The sequence below is a fragment of the Dasypus novemcinctus genome, chromosome 6, assembly GCF_030445035.2.
Source record: "Dasypus novemcinctus isolate mDasNov1 chromosome 6, mDasNov1.1.hap2, whole genome shotgun sequence".
In the NCBI taxonomy this organism is placed as follows: domain Eukaryota; kingdom Metazoa; phylum Chordata; class Mammalia; order Cingulata; family Dasypodidae; genus Dasypus; species Dasypus novemcinctus.
The window spans coordinates 137,923,858-137,950,404 of record NC_080678.1 but is presented as its reverse complement, the minus strand read 5'-3'; the positions used below and the strand labels follow the sequence as shown (position 1 = coordinate 137,950,404).

The 26,547-nt window shown below is 47.7% G+C and overlaps 1 protein-coding gene across 1 annotated transcript; it reads left to right on the top strand.

The window, feature by feature from the left end:
- Positions 1–2,933: 2,933 nt before the first annotated feature.
- LOC131278969 (anthrax toxin receptor 2-like) lies at positions 2,934–25,007 on the top strand. The gene is made up of 8 exons (XM_058299601.1): positions 2,934–3,121; positions 20,413–20,484; positions 21,158–21,229; positions 23,113–23,197; positions 23,302–23,335; positions 24,348–24,427; positions 24,505–24,573; positions 24,909–25,007. Exons 1-8 carry the CDS (start codon positions 2,934–2,936, stop codon positions 25,005–25,007), a joined length of 699 nt encoding a protein of 232 aa, XP_058155584.1.
- The last annotated feature ends 1,540 nt before the right edge of the window (positions 25,008–26,547 follow it).

The following is a 26,547-nucleotide window of genomic DNA, read 5'->3' as shown; positions in this document are numbered from 1 at the left end:
GGGCAGTGAGAGGGAAGAAGGGATGTGATGTGGGGGCATTTTGGGGACTTTGAGTTGTCCTAAATGATACTGCAGGATCAGATGCTGGACTTTATATATCCTGCCATAACCTACTGAATGTAGGGGGGGAGAGTGTGAACTACACGTAAACTATTATGTATGTGGTGCAGCAGTGCTCCCAAATGTGTTCACCAAGTGCGATGAGTATGCCACAATGATGGAGGAGGTTGTTGGGGTGGGAGGAGTGGGGTGTGGGAGTTGGGGGTATACGGGAACCTCTTATATTTTTTAATGTAACTTTATTTTGTGTGATGTATATATCTTCAAAAATATATAATTTACAAAAATGATGGGGTGGGGGTAGGGAGTGGGGTATATGGGAACCTCATGTTTTTTAAAATATTTTTAATGTAGTGTTCTTTGTAATCTATTAACTTTAATTTAAAAAGTGTAAAAATAAAACAAAATGGATCAAGAACCTAAACATAAAAGAGACAACTATAAAGCTGCTAGAAGAAAATGTTGAGAAACATCTTTAAGATCTTCTGGTAGGTAATACTTTCTCAATCTTATACCTAAAGCACGAACAATGAAAGAGAAAATTGATAAATGGGACCTCCTCAAAATTAAACACTTTGTCCTTATAGGACTTTGTCAAAAGGGTGAAAAGGCAGCTGAATCAATGGGAGTAAATATTTGGCAATCACATATCTGATAAGGGTTTAATATCCATGATATATAGAGATCATACAACTCAACAATAAAAAGTCAAACTGCCTGATTAAAAAATGGGCAAAAGAATTCAAAAGACAATTGTCCAAAGAAGAAATACAAATGGTGAAGAAACACATGAAAAATGTTCAACATCACTAGCAATTAGGGAAATGCAAATCAAAACTATGAGATATTATTTCACACCTATTAGACTGGCCACTAGTAAAAGTTGGAAAACTGTAAGTGTTGGAGGTAGGAACACTTATTCACTGTTGGTTAGAATGTAGAATGGTACAGCCACTGTGGAGGACAGTCGGGCAGTTTCTAAGGATGTCGAATATAGACTTACCATGTGACCTGGAAATACCATTACTAGGTATATACCCAGAAGAATTGAGAGCAGTGTAACGAACAGACTTCTGCACACCCATGTTTATAGCATCATTATTCACGATTGTTAAAAGCTGGAAACAACCCAGATATCCATCAACTGATGAATGGGTAAACCAATTGTGGTGTATTCTCCCAATGGAATAGTATGCAACCATAAAAAGAAATGTGGAAACATGACAACATGGATGAACCTGGAGGACGTTATGTTGAGTGAAGCAAGCCAGATACAAAAGAACAAATACTGTATGATTGTGCTATTATGAACTGAATATATAATGTAAAATTATGGAGGGACGCCTTCTCCCAGGGGCTCCAGGCACCCTCTGCCTGCCCCTTCTCCCCCAGTAGCTGGGATCCTAAGCCCTCCCTTCAACAACACGTGCTTGCACCCGGAGCCCCTGCACGCTGGCTTTGCGCTTCCTCCCTCAGCAAACACTTCAGCCCTGGACGAACCCCACGTCCCCCTGGGAAGCTGCGTGGAGGAGAAAGTCCCCAAAGGACCAGCCGGCCCCGCGGGGCGGCCCCACCACCGACTCCAGGAGGCCCAGCGCCGCTGGCATCCGACCCCACGGTGTGGGGACTGACTGGTCCCGGGGCCCGAGGCTCCTGGTCTGATAAGGACTGAGCGCGGGACTCCCCTCCTCCGCGCACAGGGCACTTCCCCGCCGCCCACAGCCAGAGCAGCCGTGATCGCAGTGCTGAGCGCGCGGATGTGAAAGAAGAGCCCGTGCCCCGTCACTGCATCCCCAGACCAGAGCCAGTTCCAGGCCAGTGGACTCAGAGGGACCCCGGCCCCCCTCCCTGACGGCTTGGACCGCGGTGTGGCCCTGCGGCCCTGTCAGCGCCTGGCTCTGGCCCGGGGGCGCTGAGTAGGCGGGTCCCCCCAGCTCTGCCTCCAAGGCAGGGGAGTCTCGGCTGGACCCCCGGGTCGGGGGCTGCGCCAGCCCGGGCGGGGCTTTCTCTCCAGGAGAAAGGGCCCCTCAGGACAGACGGGGGCTCCCTGGGCCCCACCCGCTCCCCCAGCCGGCTTTCCCTCCCCACCCCTCCAGAGGCAGCCCCAAGGGAGAGTCCAGAGAACCTCGGAGCCCGTGGCTGGCCCCGCCTCCCCCACTGCCTGCTGCAGGCCCTCGGCGCTGGCCCCTCCTGCAGGGCCTCGGTTTCTCCCTGGAGCTGGTCAGGGGAGGACTGCCTCCTGCTGGGTGAGGAGAGGGAGGCGTCCTCAGCCTGCGAGCACCCTCTGGGTGCCACTTGCGGCCGCCGCAGGATTGACAGTAACTGAGGACCAGAGAGATGCCTGAGCCCAGCCTCTGCCTCCAGGCTCTGCTCCCAGGCCGGGGTGGGGAGAGCGGGTGGGGGGCGAGGGAGTGCCGGGTCCTCATCCCAAACACCCAGACCCTTCTGGTAACATGCTGTTAAGCAAAAACGCAGCGATTTTGAGGGTCCTAGAGGTCCCCTGTGAGGGTCTGGGGGAAAGGGGCGCCTCGTTTAGGCCCCTCCCACCCCGCACAGATCCTGTGACTCCCCCTTGCAGTTGTGAACAGCCCCGCAGTGCTGCAGGTCACAAAGGGGCCACGTCAGCCTCATGGCTGTCATAATAACCGGCCCCCGGGCGGCGGAAGGGGGCGAGCAGGCAGTTGCGGCTGGTGCCCAGAGCCAGCTGCTGTCTTGCTTGGCGCGCTGCGCGGGTGCGTGGCGAGGTCCTGCGTGTCTAGGCTAGAGGTGCGGGCTGGCGGCCGCTGAGCACGCACAGAGGCGGAGGTAGTGCCTGGAAGAGACTTTGGTGGACTTGCTGGGCCTGACTCCAGGCTTCCAGAGCGACCAGACGGATGGGGAGCCACGCTCCCCGGGAGCCTGCGCCAGCGCCCTTATGGCTGCTGCTGCTCCTGCAGCTGCAGGTGTTGAGCGTGGGGGGCAGACCCCATCACGTTCGGAGCGGGAGGGGCGCGTGGCTCCAGAATTCAGTGGATTTGGGAACCTGCCAGCCCTCCTTGGATCTCTATTTCGTCCTGGACAAGTAAGTTGCTGGGGGCGCCTGATGCACTGGGGGGGGGGGGGAGAGGGGGGGCGGGGGGGTGTTATTGGAGCAGGTCCAGACTCCACAGGGGGTTTCTGCCCGGGTCCAGGGCCTGGGGAGCCCCTGTCTTGTGGGCGCTGCGGGAGGCCCAGGGGTGAGTCGCAAGAGAGGTGGCTCTGAGAACGCCTCGTTTCCCGAGGCAGAAGGATGCTCCAGGCTTTTGTGTCCAGATACTTTTCCTTTGGAGGTTTCTACTGAGAAATAGGCTAAGCTGCAAGGCAACCAAGACGTTCATCTGGGGTCCTGAATGGCAATTTGGGAAGCAGAGAGTCAGGGAGCACCCCAAGTAGTGTTGTGTTGTGGCATTTCCAAGCAAGAGATTTCAAAGAAAAAGACGAGCACAAAAGTTGACTGTGGTTGGAGGATGGTTGGGGTTATGTTAGGAGGTAGCTGAGTCCTTTCATTGCGCTTTGCTTTTTGGTGTCGGGATGCCCCTGAGGTTTTGAGGAGCCTGTGCCTGAGGCTTTGCAGACTCTGGTGGTTTGTGACACCTGAGACCTGCCTAAGAGTCACCTCCCGCATGGCCTCCTGATTCCATTTGAAATCTCTTGGCTGTCAAACTCTGTTTTCTTTTAGTTCTTTATAAGGAAGGGAACATAAGCCACCACAATGTTTCTGAAGCTTCTGTCCCTTCTTTTAAGTGGCCTCCAAGTGGGCTGATCTTTAGTCTAGAAGACTTCTGTCTCTACAGGGTCCCAAAGAAGCAGGTTCGTGGCTTTCTTTGGGTATTTTAAGTGTCGCTGGTGCTTGGAAAATCCTTTGCTTTGCTTCTTCTGGTGGCTTTGCTTCCTTCTTCACAGTCACTTTCAGGAGCAGCTGGCGGGTCTGCTTGTGGCCTTGGCCCCTGGGCAGTGGCTCAGGTGCCTCCTGGCCCCTGTGAGGTGGTCCTTCCAAAGAAGGAAAGGGAGGTGCAGGGTCAGCCTTGGAGAGATTTTCTTGCTTCTACCTTCAGCTCCTCCTGTTGGGTTGACAGTGAACTTTGCATTCATTGAAGAGTAATGGAAGTGCAACCAATGGTAATTCTGCTGGAGCACTTTACGGTTTCACCGTGGTTGTCTTCTTTCATCCTCCAAACAGCCCTGGAATGGACAGGAGCAAAGGGGGGTGTCCATCCAATTCTGGGTGGGAGGGGTGAGGCCCTAGGGGTGAGTGAGGGACCCAGGGTCAAGTGATGGAGGCAGATCTTGGAAGAGAATCCCTTCTTCTGCCTAGTGGGGGGACTTCTGACACACCCTGGACAGGTCTTGCCTGGTTGACGCCCCCTTGGAGAGTGGATCAGGGTTGGAGGACGGCTGGATCTGGAGGGGATGACAGCCTCTCTAGTTTAGTCTTTCCAGAAAGGGTAGTGAGTCCAGAGGGCCCCCCGCTGCTGGGCAGCCATCCTACTGCTCTCCCAGGCTCTGCTGTTTGGCCCAGTGGGGGCACAGCCCAGCCAGGGTTGGAAGAGGAGCTCTGGCACCAGGGGTGTGTGAAATCACATTAACTGAGCACTTACTACATGCTAAGCAACATACTGGACACTTTAGTCCCTGATAACTGAGGGAGTGTGTTCAATTCCCCTCTTTTAGGATGATGCAACTGAGGCTTGGAGGGGCTAATTGGGTTGGTCAAGGCCACATAAACCTAGTATGCATTTATATTTCCTTACTGGCTAATGATGTAGACACTCTTTTCATATGCTTATTTTTCATTTGTGCATCTTCTTTGGTATGTTCAAGCTTTTGCCTTTTGTTTGACTGAGTTTTTTATGCTTCTGTTGTTGCATTGTAAAAATTTCTGTATATTTTAGACATTAAACCCTTATTAGTCTATGATTTGCCACTATTCTCCCATCTTGTAAAATATTTTCAGTTTTTTTAATACTGCCTTAATGAATTAATTTTAATTGTCATGAAATGGAACTTACATACTGTTTCTTTTGTTGTTCATACTTTGGCATCATATCTATGACTCCATAGCCAAACAGTATATCATAAAGATTATTTTCTTCAAAGAGCTTTGCATTTTTAGACATTATAATTAGAACCTTCATCCAATTTGAGTCAATTTTTATATATGATATGAGGTAGGAGTCTACCCTCATTCCTTTGCAAGGGGATATCCAGGTTTTAATGATGTCATTTGTTAGAATCTAATCTTTCACATATGTGTGTTACTTACATTTTTGTACAAAATCAATTGTCCATATATGTTTGGGCTTATTTCTGTACTTTCAATTTTATTCCAGTGGTCCAACTATGCATTATCATTAGGCCAGTTCCACACTGTTTTGATTACTGTAACTTTGTAGTGTATTTTGAAATTGGAAAACAGTGTTCTTTCAACCTAATTCTTCTCTTTCAAAATTGTTTTGTTATCTGAGGCTCCTTGCGGTTCTATGTGAATTTGAGGATCAGCTTTTCCATTTCTGCAAAAATGGCTGCTGTAATTTGACAGTGATTGTGTTGGATCCATAGATCATATTGGGCAGAATTGACATTTTGGCAATATTAACTCTTTCAATCCATGGACATGGGCTTTCTCATGCCACACATTTATGCCTTCTTTAATATCTTTCAATGGTCTTTTGTAATTTTCACTGTAAAAGTTTTTTACATTCTTGCTTAAATCTATTCCTAGATATATTATTCATTTATATGCTATCATAACTGGAATTGTTTTCCTATTTTTGTGTTTAGATTGTGCATTGTTAGTATATAGAAACATAATTGATTTTTAATGTGCTAAACATGTACCCAGTTGCTTTGCTGAATTTGTTAATTCTAGTAGTTTTCTTATGGATTTCCTTGGCTTTTCTAATTAAAAGACAACATCATTTGCAAAATAGATAGTTCTATTTCTTGATTCCAATTTGGATACAGTTTATTTCTTTTCCTTCTTAATTCTTCTGGCTAGAACTTCTAGTACAATATTGAATATTGAATAGCATGATTAAAATGGGCATTCTTATCTTGTTTCAGATTTTAAGGGGAAAGCTTCCAGTTTTCATCATTGAGCAAGATGTTAGATGTGAGATTTTCTTTTTTCTTTTTTGTCTTTATATTTTTTTAATGTTACATTAAAAAAATATGAGGCCCCATATAACCCCCACTCCCTCACCCCACTCCTCCCCACATAACAACAACCTCCTCTATCATCATGAGACATTCGTTGTACTTGGTGAATACATCTCTGAGCACCACTGCACCTCATGGTCAATGATCCACACCATAGCCCACACTCTCTCACAGTCCACCCAGTGGGCCATGGGAGGACAAACAATGTCCGGTAACTGTCCTTGCAGCACCACCCAGGACAACTCCAAGTACCGAAAATACCCCCACATCACACCTCTTCCTCCCACTCCCTACCTCCAGCAACCATCATGGCCACTTTCTCCACTCCAATGCCACATTTTCTTTGATTACTAATTACAATAGTTCATGAATAGAATATCAGTAATTCCACTCTAATCCATACTCTATCCCTCCATCCTGTGGACCTTAGAATGGTTGTTTCCACTGCACATCTATATCAAGAGGGCACTTAGATTCCACATGCATGCTGGATGCAATTCTCCTGCTTTCAGTTGTAGGCACTCTTGTCTACTTGGTGTGGTGGTTGACCTTCTTCACCTCCTTGTTGGCTGAGTGGGTAAGTCCAATAAACCAGAGTGTAGGAGTTGCAAGTCTGTTGAGGCTCATGGCCTGGCTATCACATGGTCAGTCCAGAGATTCAGGTTCCTTGGGTATACAGTAAACCCCAGCACCAACTACAGTTCCGGTAAAAGTAACAGGAGAGACTTGTGGACAAAGATCACATCTGAGTCCAGCTCCATCACACGGAAACACAAACTCCAAAGTAGGGCCAACTGACATGGCACTGAAGTCCATCTGCCATGATCATAGAACCTGTGGGTCTCTGTAGCCCTCAGAAGAACCAGTACCTGGGATTGTATCTACTTTATCTGTCTCTGGGACTCTGCTGAGGTGTGCATAAGGGCAACCCCTCTGATAACCTCCTGGCTCTTTTTGGAACTCATAGCCATATAAACTCATTTGTCCTTTCCATTTCTCCCTTTTATTCAGGTCAAAAAGCATTTTTAACTCCTGCTATTACATGTAGACTGAGATATTCTGCTGGCCTGAGTTGACCTTTTTATTTAAGGTCATTTTCTAGTAATTGACCTTTATCATAAAGAAAAAGTTCCCTTCTAATTCTCGAATTCTAAGTGTTTTTATCAAGAAAGGGTGCTGGTTTTTTTTCCAAGTGTGTTTTCTCCATCCATTTAGATGATCATGTGTTTTTGTTTCCTTCATTCTATTCGTGGATTGATTTTCATATATTGAACCAGTCTTGAATTTTGGGATCTATACCACTTGGTCATGGGTACAATATTTTGTCACATGCTGTTGGATTCAGTTTGCTAGCATTTTGTTAAGGTTTTTGGCATCAGTATTCACAAGGGAACTTGCTCTGTAATTTTCTTTCCTTATCAACCTTTGGTATCCAGGGAATGATGGCCTTATAGAATAAATTATAAAGTGTTCCTTCTTTTTGAATGCTTTGGAAGGATCAGGGAAGGATTGGTGTTATTTTGTACTTGAAGTATTGGTAGAATTAAATATTGAAATCATCTATTCAGACCTGGACTTTTGGTGGATGGTTCTGTTTATTCAGTGTCTTTATTTGTTATAGATTTGTAGAGATTTTCTCTTTCTTCTTGAGTCAGTTTAGGTAGTTGATGTGTTTTTAAGACTTTTTCTAATTGGCCTTGGCCCTCTAATGTGTTGGTATAAAATTGTTTAGAGTATTCTTTTATAATTCTTTTTATTTCTATAAAGTCAGTAATGACATCACTATTTTATTTTGATTTTAGTTATTTGTATACTTTTTCTTGACACTGTAGGTAAAATACAGTCCTTTTTGTCAAATTATCATAAACCCAAGTTTATTTGTGTTGATTGCCTCAAATGGTTTTCCATTCTCCATTTCATTAATCTGTGGTCTAATATAGAAATTATTTCCTTCCTTCTGGTAACACTGAATTTATTTTGCTCTCACTGCTGCATCAGGATGTGAAGTCAAGTTATTGATTTGAGAGTTTTCTCTTCTTTTTCATGTAGGAATTCATAGCTATAAATTTCCTTTTCAGCACTGCATTCATTCTATCCCATGAATTTTTGTATGTTGGCTTTAAAAAATCTTTCTAAGTATTTTCTCTTTTTTTTTCTTCCCTTTTAATTAAAAAAAAGTTACATTAAAGGAATATGAGGTCTCCATATATCCCCTACCCCCCTCACCCCACTCCTCCCACATCAACAACTTCTTTCATCATCATGGCACATTCATTGCATTTGGTGAATACATTTTGCAGCCCTGCTGCACCACATGGATAATGGTTTACACTCTAGTTTACACTCTCCCCCAGTCCACCCCGTGGGCCATGGCAGGACATGCAATGTCCAACATCTGTCCCTGCAGTTCCACCCAGGACAACTCCAAGTCCTGAAAATGCCCCCACATCAGATCTCTTCTTAATTTACTCTGTGATTTCTTTTTCAACCCACTGGTTTTGAAGAGTTTGTAGTTTCATTTCCACATATTTATAATTTTTCCAGTGATCTTTCTGGTATTGATTTCTAGCTTCATTCCATTGTGTGCCAAGAAGTTACTTTGTATGATTTTCATTTTTCAAAATTTACAAGTCTTATGCCCTAACATATAGTCTTCCTATGGAATGATCCATGTGCACTTGAAGGATGTATGTGTTCTGTGTCATTGGGTAAATTGCCCTATATGTGTCTCTTTGTTCTAAGTGGTATATGGTGCTATTTCAATTTTCTATTTCTATGCTGATTTTCTGTCTCAATGTTTTATCTACTATGGAAAATGGTGTGTTGAAACTATTATTATAGAACTATCTATTTCTCCTTTCAGCTCTTTCTACTTTTTCTTCATGTATTTGGGCCCTGTTGTTATGTGCATATATGTTTTATAATTGTTGCATCTTCTTTTTTAGTTGACTCTTTTATCAATATATAATAACCATCTTTATTTCTTGTAAGAGTGTTTGCTTACCATATATTTTTTCTGATATGGAAGATATCAGATATCCATCTTAGCTCTCTTTGGGTTATAATTTGCTTGGGGCATTCTTTTTCATTTTTTCACTTTCAACCTATTTGTGTCTTTGGAATAAAAATGAGTCTCTTGTAAGTGCATATAGTTGGATCATGCTTCTTTATTCTTTCTGCCAATCTCTACCTTTATATTTGAGAGTTTAATTCATTTACACTAAGGTATTTATTTAAAAGGCAAGACTTCTAACATTTTGCTACTTGCTTTTTGTATGTCTCATACATTTTTTGTCCCTCCTTTGCTCCATTATTATCTACCTTTTTTGCTAAGGTGATCCTTTATCGTGACCCATTTTGAATCACTTCTCATTTGCATTTGTGTAGATAATTTGGACATTTTTGTGATTAACATATGGATCACATTTGACATAATGGATCCTTTATAGTTTATTTTCAATAGTTTACACATAATCTTTTCCTATTTCTCTCCTTCCCTATGTTACTTTTATTGAAATGTACTTCTAACATGTGTGCTCTATAATGTATCATTATGGTTGGCTTTATGCATTTGAACTTTAAGCCATATAATAAATAAAAGATTGTTTTACAAATGACACATGTAGTAATATTGACATTTACATTTAGCCATGTATGTACCTAAAGCACAGGTCTTTATTTTTCAGACAGCTTGGAATTGATGTCTAGTGTTCTTTCCTTTCAATGGGAAGGAGTTCCTTTAACATTTTTATAAGGCATGTCTATTTGTAATGAACTTCCTCATTTATTTGGAAATATCACAGTTTCTCCCTCATATTTGAGGAGCACTTTTACAGATATATTAGTTTCGTTTGACAGTCATTTGTTTCTTTCAACTCTTTAAATATTTCATGCCATTGCCTTCTGTCTTCCATATATTTGAATTAATCTTACTAAGCATCCCTTTTACAAGATGTATCACTTCATTCCTGCTGTTTTCAAGATTCTCTTTTTATCTCTGGGCTTTGCCATTTCCACTAAAATGTGTCTTAATGTAGATCTCTTTGAATTTATGTTTCATGAAGTTGATTGAGCTTTTTGGATTAGTTTATTTCTATCTTTGATCATATTTGTGACATTTTTGGCAATTATCTCTTTTAGCATTCTTTCTACCCCTTTTTCTCTTCTACCTCTGGGATTCCTATGACATATGAATTGGTACACTTGATATTGTCCTACCATTTCCTTATACTCTCTTCACTTTTTCATTCTTTTTTCTTTCTGCTTCTCAACTTGCATAATTTCAATGGTCTTATCTTTTCGTTTGCTGATCCTTTCTTCTTGTTTCAGTCTGTTCATGCTATTGAATTTTCCTCATGTTAGAATAATTTTAGTTCAAGAATTTCTATTTGATTCCTCTTTATAATTTCTGTCTCATGATTGAAATAATAATTTTGTTAATACATTGTTTTCCTGGTTTCCTTTAGTTCATTTGTCCTGTTAAGAGAATTGATCTATGATCTTTGATTAATAATCCAAGTGACTGGGTTCCTCGGTTAAAAGATTCTTTTGAATGCATTTTTCCTGCAAGTGAGTCATACTTTCCTCTCTCCTTGCATTTTTGTAATTTTTGGTTGAGAATTGGACATTTTGAGTTTTGAGTATTGTGGTCACTCTGCAGGCTAGCTATTGCCTTACTCAGTCTGTCCAATCAAATACAAGACAAAAAAGTGATGGGGTAGAATAATAAGAAAAAAAAAACATACCCCCACCCCTTCCAAAAATGTCTGCCACCCTTAATTCTCTAAGTAGATGCCAGTGGAAAGCTGGAAGCTATTGTTGCCAGGAAAGCCAAAATCAAGGCTTGTGTCTCTGCAGGTCCTTCATGACCCATCCACCAGAAAATACACACAAAAAGAGAAATGAAACTGTGTTAGTCAGGGTTCTCTAGAGAAACAAAATCAATAGTAGATATCTGTCAATAGTATGCAATTTTATAAGATTCTCTTACATCACCATGGGGTTGCACACGTCCAGGTTCCACAGGCAGGCTGCAAAGCATGGCTCTGATGAATGTCCAATGAAGGTCCTTGATGAGTTTCTGGGAGATGTTGGCTGTCCAAAGACGAGATGGAAAATTCTCTCTGAGTGCTGAATCACTTCCCCTTTTAAGGCATTCAACTGATTGGATAGTGTCACTCATTGCTGACAGAAATCTCCCTGACTGATGTAGATGTAATCAGCTATCTATGCAGTAAAGTCAGTGGTGACTAAAGTCCATAAATACCGTTTTACTACAGTTAGCCCAGTGCTTGCTTGACCAAACAACTGGGTACGATTACCAGGCTGAGTTGACACATTAGCCTAACCATCACAGATACTCACCAAATATAAAGATGCTTGGATCTTTACCTCCAGCAGATGCTGTTTGAGACCAGAACCCCCTTCTGCTGAGTGGGACCAGACTGAACTTAGCATGTGTGCTTGTGTCTCAGGATTTCCCAAACTGACCTTGACCTCCAGCCAGACTTTTGGAGGCTGATGTTTCCTCTGCCCACAGTGACTACAGCCAGCTACTCCTAGAATCTATGACATGTTTCCACAGCTGTTCCACCTCCACTGCCAGCACTGCAGGCCTCATGGTTTCTAGTCTTCATTACAAAAACTGAATTCTTGGCAGTCTTTCCTTACATCCTGAACTCCCATGGTTGTTCTGAATGTCTGATCTGGTTTTGGGGTTACCCCCTAGTTAATTACACTCTCTTTTTCTAGCTCCTTTTTTTTTTTGAGGTGGAGGGAAGATTCTTTAATACTTCCTATTTTACCATTTTGCTCCTAATAGCTCTCATTTGGCTTCTTAAAGGAGGGGAGGAAGCCTAGGTATCCTTGGAGGGCAGGGGACAGGGTGAGCAACTCAAGTTGCCTATGGCCCAGATCAGACCCTAGGATTGATGATGCTCTACACGGTCCCTTCCACAAACCCAGTCTATACATTTGCCAGTCCACGATGCTACTGGATTGTGAAAATGGAGTATATGCTGAGCTTGCCAAATAAATCGCCCTTGTATACACATTGCATATCCTCAAGCTGGCATGTGGCCAGAGGTGGGGGCATGTGGCCAGAGGTGGGTGCAGAAGTCTTATCAGGACCACAGTGGACTTCTTAACCCCGGGGAACTAATGTGCACTATTTCCTGAGCCCGGCATGCATTCACATGGGGGTTGGAGAAGATAATGGGGAGGATATAGGTTGGTGGAAAATATGGTAATTGGCCACATTCCAAACCCATATTGAAAGCAGAGGCCATGACATTTTTGACAGTTTGAGTGGGGAAGTTGAGTTGTGGCCTGGACTGGGGTAAGTGTAAGGAGGAAGTGAATGCCCCTGACAACACTGTGGGTAAATGGCATTACCCTTACTTTGTAGAGAATGAGAGGAGGAGGCTCACGGACTGAAAGTGATCTGTTGACACTTCTAGAAGGAAGACATGGGACAGAATCGAAACTCTGGAGTGCGCAACTCCAGGACCCAGTCCTAAACCAATGGCTGGGGTCCCTGGGAGCTGCTGATGTGGTCTTGGAGGCAAAAATAATCTGTTAGGGAAGAGGGAGTGGCTCAATCAGTTGGGCTCCCGTCTACCATATGGTGGTAGGCTTGTGAAGGCAGGCTCGCCTGCACGCCGTGGAGAGCCAACCCAGCAAGGTGATGCAACTAAAAGGGAGACAAGCAAAATCATAGAGGAGTGTGCAGCAAATGGACACAGAGAGCAGACAAAAAGCAAGCCACAAAGGGGGGGCAATAAATATAAATAAATGTACAGACACACAGAAGAAAGCACAGTGAATGGATACAGAAAGCAGACAACAAACAAGCTGCAAGGGGTGGGGGGAATTAAAAAAAAATCTATTAGCTGTGTGGAGGCTCTCTGGTTATCATTCCCATTCAGGGACACCCAGGATTTGGGGAAGAGGTGTTTACACTGGATGGACTTGGAAAATGTGGATGAGCCCCTACTGTGTGCCCACTTCCTTGACCAGGGCACCTCTGAGTTCTAGGGAAGGGACTGCATACTGAGGGAAAAGCCTGTGCAGAGGTCCAGAGAAAGCAGATGTCAGGTGGTCTAGGCAGGCCTGGAGCTTAAGGAAGGAAGGGGAGAAAGGAAGAGGAAGAGAGGAGCACAGGCCAGATGGCAAGGACCTGGGGCCATGAATAAGGCTTACTCTTCATCTCAAGGGCATTTGGGGGTCATTGAAAGGAGGCCTTCATCAGAAGTGTGATGGGTCAGACTTGTGTTTTCAAAAGAGCCTTTGGCATCCATGCAGAGAATGAATATGAAGAAGGAAGGATGGAAGCAAGGACTGAAGTGCAAAGGAGAAGTTAGCCCAGATTTTTGCTCCCATGGCTCTGCCCCTGCAGTCATTTTTTCTTGATTTTGTCCCATCTCTGACCCTTTGTGCCAAGGCTGGCAGTGCCTGTACTCAAAAAATTCTCAAAATTCTTGTCAGTTTTGCATGCATTTCAAGAGTGCCCATGCTACCAGATGAAAGGATTTCCCACATATCCTTACTGGATAATCGCATTTCCAAGCCTGACTTCCTCTGAGGTGGCTGGTTGGATCCATGAGTCATACACCTCATCTTTGCAAATTTCAGTTCAACCAAAGCCTCCCGTGGGACCGTGTTCTTGGGAGCTGCCTTCCTCATATCTTGGGGAGGGCCCTAATAGAGCTGTTTCCGTGCCTAATCAGAATATGTTGTCTTGATTGGCTGAGACCTTTCCAAAGCATCAATAGCTGGTTCCTTTTAGACTTGTTTTCCCTCCCTCAATTTGCTAAAAATAGCAAGGTGATACCAGGCAGCATTTTCCACACTTACCTTGGAAATTTCTTAGCTAAACATCCAAGAGCTCACTTACGAGTTTTGTCTTCCATCCAGCTTAGCTACACAATTTCACCAAGTTCATTGCTACATAATAAGGATTTGCCTTTCTTCCAGTCTCCAAGAACACATTCATCATTTCCTCCTAAGACCTCAGCAGAAGCACTTTTGATGTCTGTATTTCTACAAACATTATGTTCATTGCAATACAAGTATTCTCTAAGTTGATAAGAAACTTTCTCTACACCTTTCAGTTATTTCTGAACCCTCACCAGAAACATTTGTTTGCCAATTTCTCTTTTTTTTATTAGAAAAGTTGTAGGATTACAGAAAAATCATGCGAGAATAAGGATTCAAATATACCACCCTATTATTAATACCTTACATTAGTGTTTTATATTTGTTACAATTCATGAAAGGATATTTTATAATTGTATTATTAACTGTAGTCCATAGTTTACAATTTGGTTCTCTGCCTGAGTTGTACAGTCCTAAGTTTTCTTTAAAAAATTTAATCTAGTAACATATATACAACGTGACATTTCCCCTTTAACTGCATTCATAATGTAATTCAGGGCTATGAATCAGTGTTGCTAATTACATTCACAATGCAGTGCAACCATCACCACCATTCATTACCAAAACCTTAGGATCAAACCAAATAGAAATTGTATACAATTTACTTTTAATATACACTTTTCTACCAATCTTCTCTTCAAAGTAATCTAGGCTTTTTTTTTTTTAAATCAATGGCTTCACATTCTTCCAACCCTCACCCATTATCCAATTCTAAAGCCACTTCCATATGTTTAGATAATTTTAAAAGCACCCCACTCCCAGTACCAAAATCTGTCTTGGTTTGCTGACACTGTTGAGGCACACAATGAGTTAGCTTAGAACAGCCTTCTATTGGCTCATGGGTTTCGAAGTCCCACACTAAGGCCCAATCAAGGACACGCTCTTCCCACAGTCTCCAGTATTTGCTGAAGGCGTGCTGTAGTCCCTGAGGGTCCCTGACTGACTTTGCTCTGGGCTGTGAGCCAGGGCCCCACACTGCCATTCCTCCTCAGTCTCCAGCCCTGCCTCCATCAGGCTGGATGGCAACACCTGGAGGAACGAGCCCGGTGCCTCGACCCTGTGAAGAAGGAAGGAATGTTCCTTCTCAGTTGCAGCTTTATCCTTCCAGGTTTCGACCAGAATGAGGCAGGCCCACTCTCGATTCTTTTTGCAGAAAAGGAAAGGCTCAGGTTGAGTGAGGAAAGCCTCGCCTGGGTCTCTGCTGGGTTGGCTGTGCCTGTCCTCAGCCATCGGCCAAGATCCCTGCAGCTGGGATAGCCTCTGCCATTCCAGGGCCCACGCCGAAGCCACCTGGTGGGGGGATAACCCCACAGGCAAGGGAGGTGGGAAGGGATGTCCAGGGCTGCCCCCACCCCCCTCCACTCTCTGTAGCACCCACAGTACCCACCCACACCCTTTGTCTGCCCACGACGTGGCTCTTTTCTGGCAGTACACAGGCCTCAGAGCACATGCCAGGAGTCCCAACCTGGGTTTCAGGCCAGGCTCTGTGGAATGTGAGCCAGGCCAGCCCCTCTCCATGCTTGGGGATCTCAAGGTCAGGATGTAAAATCCCTCGGTTCTTTCTTAACCAGCTTTCTGTGCAGCCTCCCCATGAGTGCCTTGGATTTGGACAGTCCTGTCGCTTCTTCATCTCTGGGGTTTGCAGCCAAATTTGGGGGGAATTTAACTGAAGGAAGGCCAAAGTATTTCAGCTGGTAAATTCCTTCTTGGACCTGGAGTAGATGATTGAGAAGCAGCTTCTGATAGACTGATGACAGATCTAGAACCTGTCCTAAATTCTCTTCCAAAAGGGGAGAGGTCCTGCCTGTCCTGTTCCTCTCCTGGGGTTCTCTGAGGGTCCCTTCAGCTCCCTTTGGCCTGTGACATGCACTTGGTCCATCTTTTCTTTGAGGCTTCACACAGCTTGCCTCAGGGAGCTGCAGCCTGGACCCCCCAGTTCAAACCAGGCCTGAGCCTGTGTCACAGCAGAGATCTAGCCAATGGCCTGAGGCAGTGAGCCTGGAATCTTCCAACAAAATTCTTTCAACCCATGAAATAGGCTGCCATACAGCTTCTCTACAGCCTTGGCTGTGACTTGTAACCCCTTTCTCAGCATCCTTGAGATCCTGGTGTACTGCTGGATTAAGTCAGTTTCCAGGAACTGACCTTAGGAAGGTAGCAGATGCACAAGGATGAACAGAGACAGGCAAGGCAGCAGTTAATCTGTGCTCTCCCTTTCAGAGGGCCATCCAGGTTCTCTTTTTTTCACCTTCTCAGGACCCCTCACAAGGTGACAAGGAGGTACCTGTGGCTGATGTGCAGGTGTGGAATAAAGGGCATTCCAGGGTAAAGGCTGGATGGGATGCCTGGTCCCACCTGCAGCCTCCTGTCCTTTCCTCTGGCACTCATGCCATCCACCACTTCCTGCTGGGAGTTGTCATCTCACTGCCCAAGAAGCATCAGCCTGCTCCAGACAGTCCTAGTAGCCAAATGTTGGGGCCTCTCCCCAAGATGCTTGAGACCTAGTGGCTCACTGGATGCCCCTGCAGGCCAATGGCCCCATGTGGCTTTTGTGGTCTGACCTCAGTATATTCAGGCAGTGGGAAGATCAGGAGGAAGGTACAGGCTTGATGCTGAAACATATTTTTTCCACCCTGTCTTGTTTGCTGCTGGTTTCAGGATTCACAGCTCAGAGAGTGGTTAGTGACCTCACAGGTCATCAGGCTCAAACTCCACCTGGGGATAGAACTGCACTGGTAATCTACCTCCACTCACACATGTCCAGTGCCCAGGGACACATTCTTTACAGAGACACTGCGAAGATAACTCTGAATTTTAGGTCACGTTTCCTTGCATGGACCAACATTTTCATACCCTGCAGGAATGGCCCCATCGAAACTGAAAATTAACCTCCCATCTCCTGACCTCCAGTCCTACCTTCCAGAAGCAGTCACTTGCAAAACCTCTTCTTTTGTGAGCATGTTGCACATTATTCTGATAACATGGTTGTACTGAGTACAGTTTCTTATTAAAGTTTACATATTATCTCTTGAACTCTTCCATTTTCCTAACAGAGTTAAATAATTTCAGACTAAGTATTTATTGCTTACTTTGACATTACAATATAAATATTGTTTATAGCTGAGCTATTTATTATAGTGTTATTTAGTTTTTAATTATTTGTTATATTTATTTTTATCTTGTTATTTCAGGGATCTTTTAGTTTCCCATGTTTTCTGATTATGTAGAAGCTTCCCTCTTACATAACTAGCTTCCCAATTTTTTCACAGATATTCTCTTAATTCTCTGAGACTATGAACTGCAGAATTTTTACATTTTATCCCACTCATTAATTCTTCTGATTTTTTCTGGTTGTTGCTGTAGGTACTGATATTTTGGTCACAAATTATAAGAGCTGAGGGGTTCCTCGAGTGTCTGACCATCTTTGTCCATTCTCATCTAAAAGGGGGGCACGAAAACACTATTGCAGCTCATTGTGCCAGAAGCTTTTTGCTATTCCACACTGTGTCCTTCTCCAGTCTTTGGGTATCCTGTGACTCATTCTACTGGCCATAAGGCCTTGCTTTCTTTCTGTAGTCTAGACCCTCCTTCAAAATCATCTCAAACTGGGAACTTTCCTACATGGTGTGTGTGAGTTGATGACTCTTGCTTCCTATAAATATTCTTGTAATTGTAATTCTTTTGAAGGCCCTTTTCAGTCAGGGCAAGAAGAAAAGAGTAGAGAGAAGTGTTAGCATTAGCTAGGAAAAGGAGGGGCCTTGTACTTTTTACTGTGGGCTGCGAAGAGTAAAGTCTGTACTGTGGGTGCATTTTCAGAAGCTAGAGCTTTGCAGTCCAGAAGTTGCCCAATGCTAGAGAGGACCCAGAGTGCCTGCACCTCCTGCAAAGGGCAGAGCAGGTGCTTTGTGATTGGAGATGGGTTCTTATCCATGCTAGCCCCAGAAAGTGTGGCCAACGACTTGACCTGCCTGACCCTCAGTTATCCCATCTGTGAAATGATAGTAACACTGGGTCATCAGGTTGTCCTGGAATTCGAAGTCATGCATAAAAAGTGCCTGGGATATAAATACCCCATAAATGATAGTCCTGATATCTTTAGAACCATCTGCCCTTAGTTTCCTCATTGTCTGCTGGCAGTTTTATTTATTTACATTTTTTTAAAAAAGATAAATATATCACACGACTCTTACATTAAAAAATGCAAGTTCCCATATACCACACTCCCCACCCCCCACCCCCACTCCTCCCACATCAACATCCTTTTTTATCAGTAAGGCACATTCATTGCATTTGGTGAATACACCTTGGAGCACTGCCCTGCTGACCGTTTTAGACACAGCCTAGAGGAGGCAGTAAAGAGGGAGGGGAGGAGAAGATTGCTCTTGGTTGTATAGCAATGTCTGTAAACAGGACATTGATAATTGTTTTAGTTTCCTCATTGCTAAAGCAAATACCATACAGTGGGTTGGATTACACAAAAAGCCAGCTAACAGGGAGGTGAAGAAGGTCAACCACCACACCAGGGAGCCAAGAGTGCTTACAACTGCAAACAGGAGAACTGTATCCATCATCCAAGTGGAAGCTAAGCCCCTTCTTGATACAAAGGTGGAGTGGACATAACCATCCCAGGGTCCACAGGAGGAGGAGTGGAGTATGGATTAGAGCAGACTTGCTGATGCTCTATTCTGGAATTGTGATTAGTGATGGAAGTAAATGTGGCATTGAGGTGGAGAAAGTGGCCATGGTGGCTGCTGGGGGTGGGGAGTGGGAAGAAGAGATGTGATGTGGGGGCATTTTCAGGACTTGGAGCTCTCCTGGGTGATACTGCGGGGACAGTTACTGGACATTGTATGTCCTCCCATGGCCCACTGGGTGGACTGGGGGAGAGTATGAACTTAAATGTGGACCATTGACCATGCGGTGCAGCAATGCTCAGAGATGTGTTCACCGAGAGCAGTGAGTGTACCATGATGTTGGAGGCTGTTGTTGTAGGAGGAGTGGGGTAAGGGGGGTGCGGAGTATATGCGGACCTCATATTTTTTTAATGTAACATTGAAAAATAAAGACAAAAATTTATTGGCTGAGAGAGGTCCAAGCCAAGATGATGCTTTCTTCCCGAAGACTGGTCTCCCAGGGCAGGCTGTCTAGGTCTTTGGTCCTGAGCCCCTATGTCATGATGCAATACACATAGCAGCCTCTCCTGGTCTCCCCCTTTTCTTCTAGACTCTGTTGACTTTTACCTTCCAGCTGCTCCCTTTGTGGCTTTTTCTCTGTGTCCTTACCTAAAGGTCTTCAGTAACAGGATTAGGACCCATTCTGGACCACATACTATCTGAGGCAACCTCATCAAAGTCCTTTTCCTCAAGGGTTCATACCCAGAGTAATGGATTTAGTTTCAGAACATGTTTTTTATGGATACAGAGCTCCAAACTGCCCAATGGTACATTAATTGCTGGAAGGGAAAGGAAGGGCCTCCCTGTGGGTTGGTCCCTCTGATGCATGGCATAGGGGAGACTTGAATGGTCACAGATCCAGGGAGAGAGCCAGCAGGGAACAAGGAGGCCTGGGGCCAGCCTTGCCCCCATGACTTACCTCTGCAGGCCCTCAGACTGCAGGCCTGCATGGAACCTAGGCACCAGCCACTTCCCTCCATAACTTGAGTCATGCCCAGCTCCACAAAGCTGTACACAACAGATCTATGGACATGCAAAGACCTTGAACCCAGGGGAGATACATAGATATGAGCAGCTTCCCACCTGGCCAGAAGGGGCTCTGAGCCTCAGCCTCCTCCAACCACCTCACTTCTTCCAGGCACTGAACACAACCTGGAGAAGCTTCTCCATTTACTCAGAGGGAGAAAGAGCCTGAAAGTGTGGGTGGGAGGGCCTGTGGCTTTCCCCGCTGGTCAGCACCTGATAGGCTCAGCCAGCCAATCCATCACCCCCATTCCTGGCCCTCTCGGCTCCTCCAGTGTCCACAACTCTGTCTGCCTGGGGCTGACTTGGCTTCAGCACTGGAAGGTCCCAGTCCAGGAAGCTCCTCTGACCTGGGCAAATGGGCTGGGGGCGACCCCTGCCCTGCTCACCAGATGCACTGTGGGGCCTGAGGGCTGCTGCTCTCCAAGGCTGTGTCTGGGAGGGAGGCACCTGTTAGAAAGGCTGCTGGAATTGGGGGACAGGAGAAACTCTGCTTGCCCGACAGGGCACCTCATCCCCCTGACCCATGCCCTCTTTTCCTCAGGTGGATGTTTGTGGGAAAAAGCTGGAGGAGCATTTACATCTTTGTTGCTGACATCGTGAATAAATTAAAGAAGTATGGCTTCTCCGAGCTGCGGGCCCCTTGGGCTGTGGGAGCTCGGCCCCGGCCAGGCAGAGCACACATCCCTTGGAGCCTCCAGGGGCCTGCACGTCCCTCGGGTGGGAGCCCTGAGCCCAGGGCTCTGAACCAGAGCAGAGGACAGATGGACAGATGCCAGTGGACACCCCCTGTGGTGGCCGAGGGGTGGTGCCAAGGGGGGGGAGCTCAGTAAAGTCCATCCATGGCCAGGACAGGGAGGTGGTGACCAGCTCCCCAGAGAGGGCTAATTGCTGGAGGAGGGGTGATGGGGGAGGGGAGATGGGGAGGGGAAGGAGGGACAGAGCTACAAGAATATCACAGTAGAAGGGAGACACCTCAGAGATGCGAGTGCAGGTCTCGATGTCACTGCAGGTGTGTGTAGGTGTGTGCAGGTGTGCACATGTGTGTGCAGGTAGGCGCATCTTCTGGGGTGTTGGGCTCTAGGGGTGGGCAGAATGCCATCCTGGCACCCGCTCTTGCGTGAAGCCTCCAAGTCCTTCACTCAAGTTGTCGGCACTGCCTGGTGGGGAGTGGGCCCAGACGTGAGACATGGTGGGGAGGGGGCGGCTGGGCTGTGGCCCGGCCTGGCTGCGTGGGCATGCGGCTTCCAGCTGTGAGTGGCCTCTCATGAGTGGGTGCTTCCTCACAGCCCGAAAATGCGGATTGCCTTCATCACGTTCGACTCTCAGGGCTACGTGTCCATGGACCTCACGTCAGACGAGTAAGACCCCCTGATGCCCTCAGCAGACCTGGAGGCCCCGCAGGGCAGTGAGGAATGAGCCCCAGCATCAGGCTGGCCCTCACCCAGGACCCAGGTTCCTTGGGGATGCCTGGCACCTGGCACTGTCTCCCCCAGTGTTCTCTCCTCACCCCTTCCCCTGTCTCCCTTCTGTCCCAAGCAGCCCCTGGCAGCATGTCCCTTCATCAGAGTCTCTGAAGAGTCCAGGGACCCAGGGGGGCTGGTGGAGACTCGTGCGTGTCCTGTCCCAGCCCTGCCTGTGCTGTGAGCCCAGCTCTGTGCCTGCTCATCCCACTCTAGATTTGGGGGGGCAGGTTCTGAACCAGGTGGAACGATGGGGGCAGTCAGGGTGCTGGAGCAAAGGGTCCGGGGAAGCCAGAGTGGGTCAAAAGAGGAGCCCAAGGGCAGGGTCCCCCAGGCATGGGGTAGGCACAGCTGGGGACACGTGGTGGCCTGGATGGGGTCACAAAGCCTGGGGGTGGGGCTGGCAAAGTGCCTGGTGGCCGCAGGGTCCAGGCACATGGGGACGCCAGTGCTGGGGCCCCATCCCGAGTGGGGAGCCCAAAGGAGCCTTGGGTACATGTCAGCCTGGGGGTGGCACCTGGGGATGGAGCAGAGCATGCTGCCCGCAACTTGGAGGGAAGGCAGGGCAGCAGGAGTAGCAGGAGGCAGCACCTGAGGGGGGTGCCAGGGGGGCCAATCCTCCCCATGATGCTCCAGGAGGAGCTGCAAGGGCTGATGCTCTGGGCAGCGTGAGAGTGTGGAGGGGGAGTGGGTGTCATGTGAGTTTGGAGGTGGGAGGAAGCAAGTCTTGGAAGGCCCCTGGGTGGGGCCGTGTTGTCCAGGGGGAGCTGGCCTGGGGTAGGAAGGCCCCCCCAGGCAGGAGGCTGCAGGAGCTGTGCAGGAGGGACACGTGCAGGGAGCCCCGAGTCCTCAAGCAGCAGCCCTGGGTGCGCGTGGCCTGCAGCAGAGCTGGGGCAGCCTGGGACTGGTGCTCCCACAGGTGCTTCCTGCTGGAGCTGAGGAGGGGTGGGGCAGAGGGGTGGGGTGGGGCCTGAAGGGGCCCTGGGCCTGGGAGCAGAGGGAGCCTGACCCCCTGGGGTGTGTGTGGAGAGCATGGGGCCGCGGGTGGCAGGTGCAGGGTCCTGGAGGGTCTGCTGTGGGGGCAGAGGCCAGAGCATAGGGACTGGGTGGCCCCAGCTGGGCTGTCAGGAGAGTGAGACCAGAGGGGGGATCCTAGGGCAAGAGGCACCTGCAGGAGGAGGGGCTTGCCCAGGGAGGTGGAGCCTGCACAGCAGCCTCCAGGGGTCCCACCCCACCTCCTGAGCTGGGCGGGCCTGTGAGGCCACCCCCACTACCCCCCCTCTGCCCACAGTCCACCCTCCTCCCAGCTTTCGGCCTTTCTCCCCCAGCAGCCCAGGAACCCTCTTAGGCCTATTTGCTGCTTCCTCTAGTGCTGACACAAGCATCTAGTGGCACTGAGCTACCCCCCAGGGGGCTGCTGAACAGAGGAGGGGGTGGGCAGTGCAAAAGGAGGACAAGCTTCCCCAAACACAGCCTCCAGTGGGCCGCCTGCCGGGGGTCCCCCAGGAGTTCCACAGAAACACTGGTCCCTCGTGAGTGCTGCCTTGCAGCTGCACGTGCAGGGAAGCCCCCACTGTGGAGTGGATGGTCAGATGCAGGGCCCCTGGGGCTGGGTGCTCGGTGCTGTGGGTCAGGGATGCACCCAGCAAGCCAGGCCGAGCCCATGGGGACAGCGGAGCCCTGTCTGCATGTGAGATGCACCCGCGTCCTTTCACGTCCACGCAGAGCCGCTGTGGGAGGGCCACGCCCACCTCCACTGCCTTCTCCATGTTGCGTTTCAGAGAATATCTTCAACAAGGTCTCCGGAGACTCATGCGTGAGCGTAATCTGGTGTCATCTTCCTACGTGAATGTAGGACTAGAGAAGGTACAGCTGCTGGAGCCCGGGGAGTTCATCCCTCTGTATCACATTCTTGGAGGGCTCCTTGTTCATCTAACCCCCTTGTCCAACATTTCCTTCTTTTGTTGCAGGCAAATATGATGATGAGAAAATCCAGCTCTCAAGGTAAGCCCCCTCCTGCCCTCCGTGTTCTCAGGGGTCGAGGGCAAAGCCGGGCTTGGGCATCAGCGCGTTCGCGTCCCGATCCCTCCCCCATGTTCTAGCTCTGAGCCGGAGGAAGTTCATTATGGTCTCTGAGTTAGAATCTTCCTCTGTACAAGGAGGCTAAGATAATACCCACCTCGCCTTTATGAGAACTAAGGTATCTGCCTGCACCTTTTGTTTTGAGAGGCTGCAGGTGCATCCAGGTGAGGCCACTTCCCTCTCTGACCTGCAGTTGGGGAAAAAAAAGGAAGCAGACGAGGGCCCCACGCAGACATAGGGTGTGATTTATGGGACGTCTTCTCGATTGCCACCCTTTGTTGCCTGCTGCACCCGCTGAGCTGCACTGTGGCTTTCGGCTCTTCTTCCTTCCACCCTGTGCCTTCCTCCCTGATGGTGTTGGGTGCTGTCCACAGACCAGTACTTACGTCCTTCCAGGCTTCTCAGGGGGCTGCACTGGGGTTTGCAGAGCCCTTGGCTGGGCACATGGGCCCCGTCCAGGGCCTTGGCCAGGGGCCCTGGGGCCCAGGACACTGGCAAGAACCCCCAGGCCAGCCCAGATCAGGGATCCCTTACCCTAAACCTGCCGCCCACCCATTACAGCAGGTCAGCCTGTGGTCTCCCTGCTGTTCTGGAGTCTTGCACCTGTCAGGTGCACGAGCTGGGTTTCCCTTCCTGGCACAGGTGGTACCATCTGGTGGGGGGGTGGGGCAGTCTGGCAGGAGGGGCCCTTCGATGGGCTCAGTCTCCTGTCTGCCAGGTGGGTCCTGGGCACAGGCCCTTCTCTGCTGAAAGCCTGCAGAGTAGGGTGCCTGGCACATGCATCCCAGTGAGCTGCCCACGCCTTGCCTGCAAGGACTTGGTGTGGGGCACTGGGCAGTGTCCCAGCATGGGCAGCCCTGAAGTTCTGCCACCGTGGCTCCCTGGTGCACCCCAGGTGCCCTTCCCACCTGAGCCCTCTTTGCTTGTCCTCCAGGTAGGAAGGTCACCAGAGTGGTCTATGCTCTGACGGCTGCAAAAATACCTGAAGGGGCAGACTGGCTGGCTGCAGAGGAAGTGAGTCCAATCCATCATTACAGCCATTTTGCTGCACTGATTCTGGGGAATTCTACTCAACGCCTTCTTTCTCTTAGGCTCGAAAGGCTCGGAAGATGGGAGCGATCGTTTTTGCCATTGGTGCAAACGAGTTTGAGCAAAAACAGGTAAGTGAGAACAGGTAATGCAGGGGCCGCCCTTGAGCCTGGTTTGGGGCAGGTGTCAGAGGCTGCTTCCCCGAGTAGCCGAGGGATGCCATCCTAACCCCCTGCAATTACTTGGGTCTACCCCGTCCACTTTAAAGGATGGAGTTGGTGGGCTCGGTTCCACCCCAGCTGAGGGTGGAGGCTGCCCCCATGAGTTCTGCTGCAGATGAAGGATCTAGTTCCAGGGAAACACTGCCCAGACCCTGACGTGTTGGCCAGGCACTGTCCCATTTGTGGAACCAGCTGCTCCTTCCATGCCCTGGCTGTGCATCCCAACTACCTCCTCTCCCTTGTAGCTGGAAGGAATTGCACATTCCAAGGACCATGTGTTTGGGGTCCCTGATCTGAACTCCCTGTCAAGTATCATTTCCCAGGTGAGTGGGAACTGGACGTGAGAAGCCCGATGGGTGTGAGAAGCTGAAAGTGAGGAGGGGCTTGTCGATAATCTCCCCAGAGCTCACATACTGCCCTTCTGCCCACTGTGGATTCTAGGTAATTGAGAAGAGCTGTATCAAAATTAAATCTCTGGAGCCTACCAGTGTCTGCATGGGAGGTAAGGGCTGAGGTGTCACTGGTGTAGACAGAGGTATGTGTGTGCATGTGTATGTACATCCATGTGTGTATGTGGATATGCATGGGTGTATGTGTGTGAATATATATGGGTGTGAATGTTTGCATGTGTGTGCCTTTTCATGAGTGTATATATGTGCATGTGGGTGTTGGCATGTGTTTGTGTGTGTGTATGTACATGTGTTGTTGTGGTGGTTGAGGCTGTATAGACCCCATAAAAGCATGTTCTTAAAGCTATTCCATTCTTGTGGGTGTGAACCTAATGTATGTAGGGCCTTTCCCTTTTGAGGAGGTTACTTCAATTATGGCATAGCCCAGGGTTGTTCTCTGTCCTATACCTGGACTTGTTTAAAGTGAATGAAATTCAGAAGAAGAGAGAGACAACAACAGAAGCAAGATACTGGAAATAAGGACACCCAGAAGAGAAGGGAGAGATCAGCAGATGCACCATGTGCCATGTGACATACATTGGAGTCCAGGATCATCAGTAGGTGGTCTTCAGAAAGGATACTTCAGAACTGTAATCTGAAAGCAAATAAATCCCCACTCAAAAAGCCAACCCATTTCTGGTATGTTGCTTTTGGCAGCCTAGCAAACTGTAACAGATTTTGGTAATAAGAAAGTGGGTAACTGCTATTGCAAATACCAAAAATGTTTAAAAAGCTGTTAGATGGGACAACCAGCAAAATGGCAACAGAATAAGGAGCTCCTGGAGTCAGTTTGTGCTACAGGGCTGTTAGTAACCCCCCAGAGCTGTCTAAGTCACCTGTTTGGGGCTTCCAGGAGACCAGACAAATATCCTGCAACATCAGGAGCTATTCTGTGTCTAGAACTGGAAGTTCCACTTCCAAAAACCAGGAAGAGATGTTTGGGCACCAAATTCAACTACTAAATAGAAAATTCAGCAGATTCAAATATAATCCTAAGAACTGCTAAAACTTGAGCCAGTCCAAGTTTGAAAGAGGCCAGTAGCCACCATTTTGACTCCATCCCCCAGGATGAGGGTAAGCCAGGTTGACTGAAAATTACAGAGAAGGTAGGGACCAGCTTCTTTCACCAAGATCATCCTGCAGTCCTAGCCTATGCTTCAGCCCCACCTCTAGCAGAGAGGAAGCTGGAAGGCCCTGCACCAGCCTCTCTGAGTAACTGTGGGTTCATTTGGTTGGCACGGACCAAATAGTCAGAAGTCTACCAGGTCATCTGTCATCATTTTGGGCCTGCGTGGCATAGATTGCTGCCCACACCTGCAGCTTGATCTCCTCCCCAGGCAGGGAAGAAAGGGGCGTGGAGCTTCATTAGTCTCTCTGGGCAACTGCAGTCTAGGCCTGTATGACTTGGATTATTATACAAGGGTGCGGCTCTGTC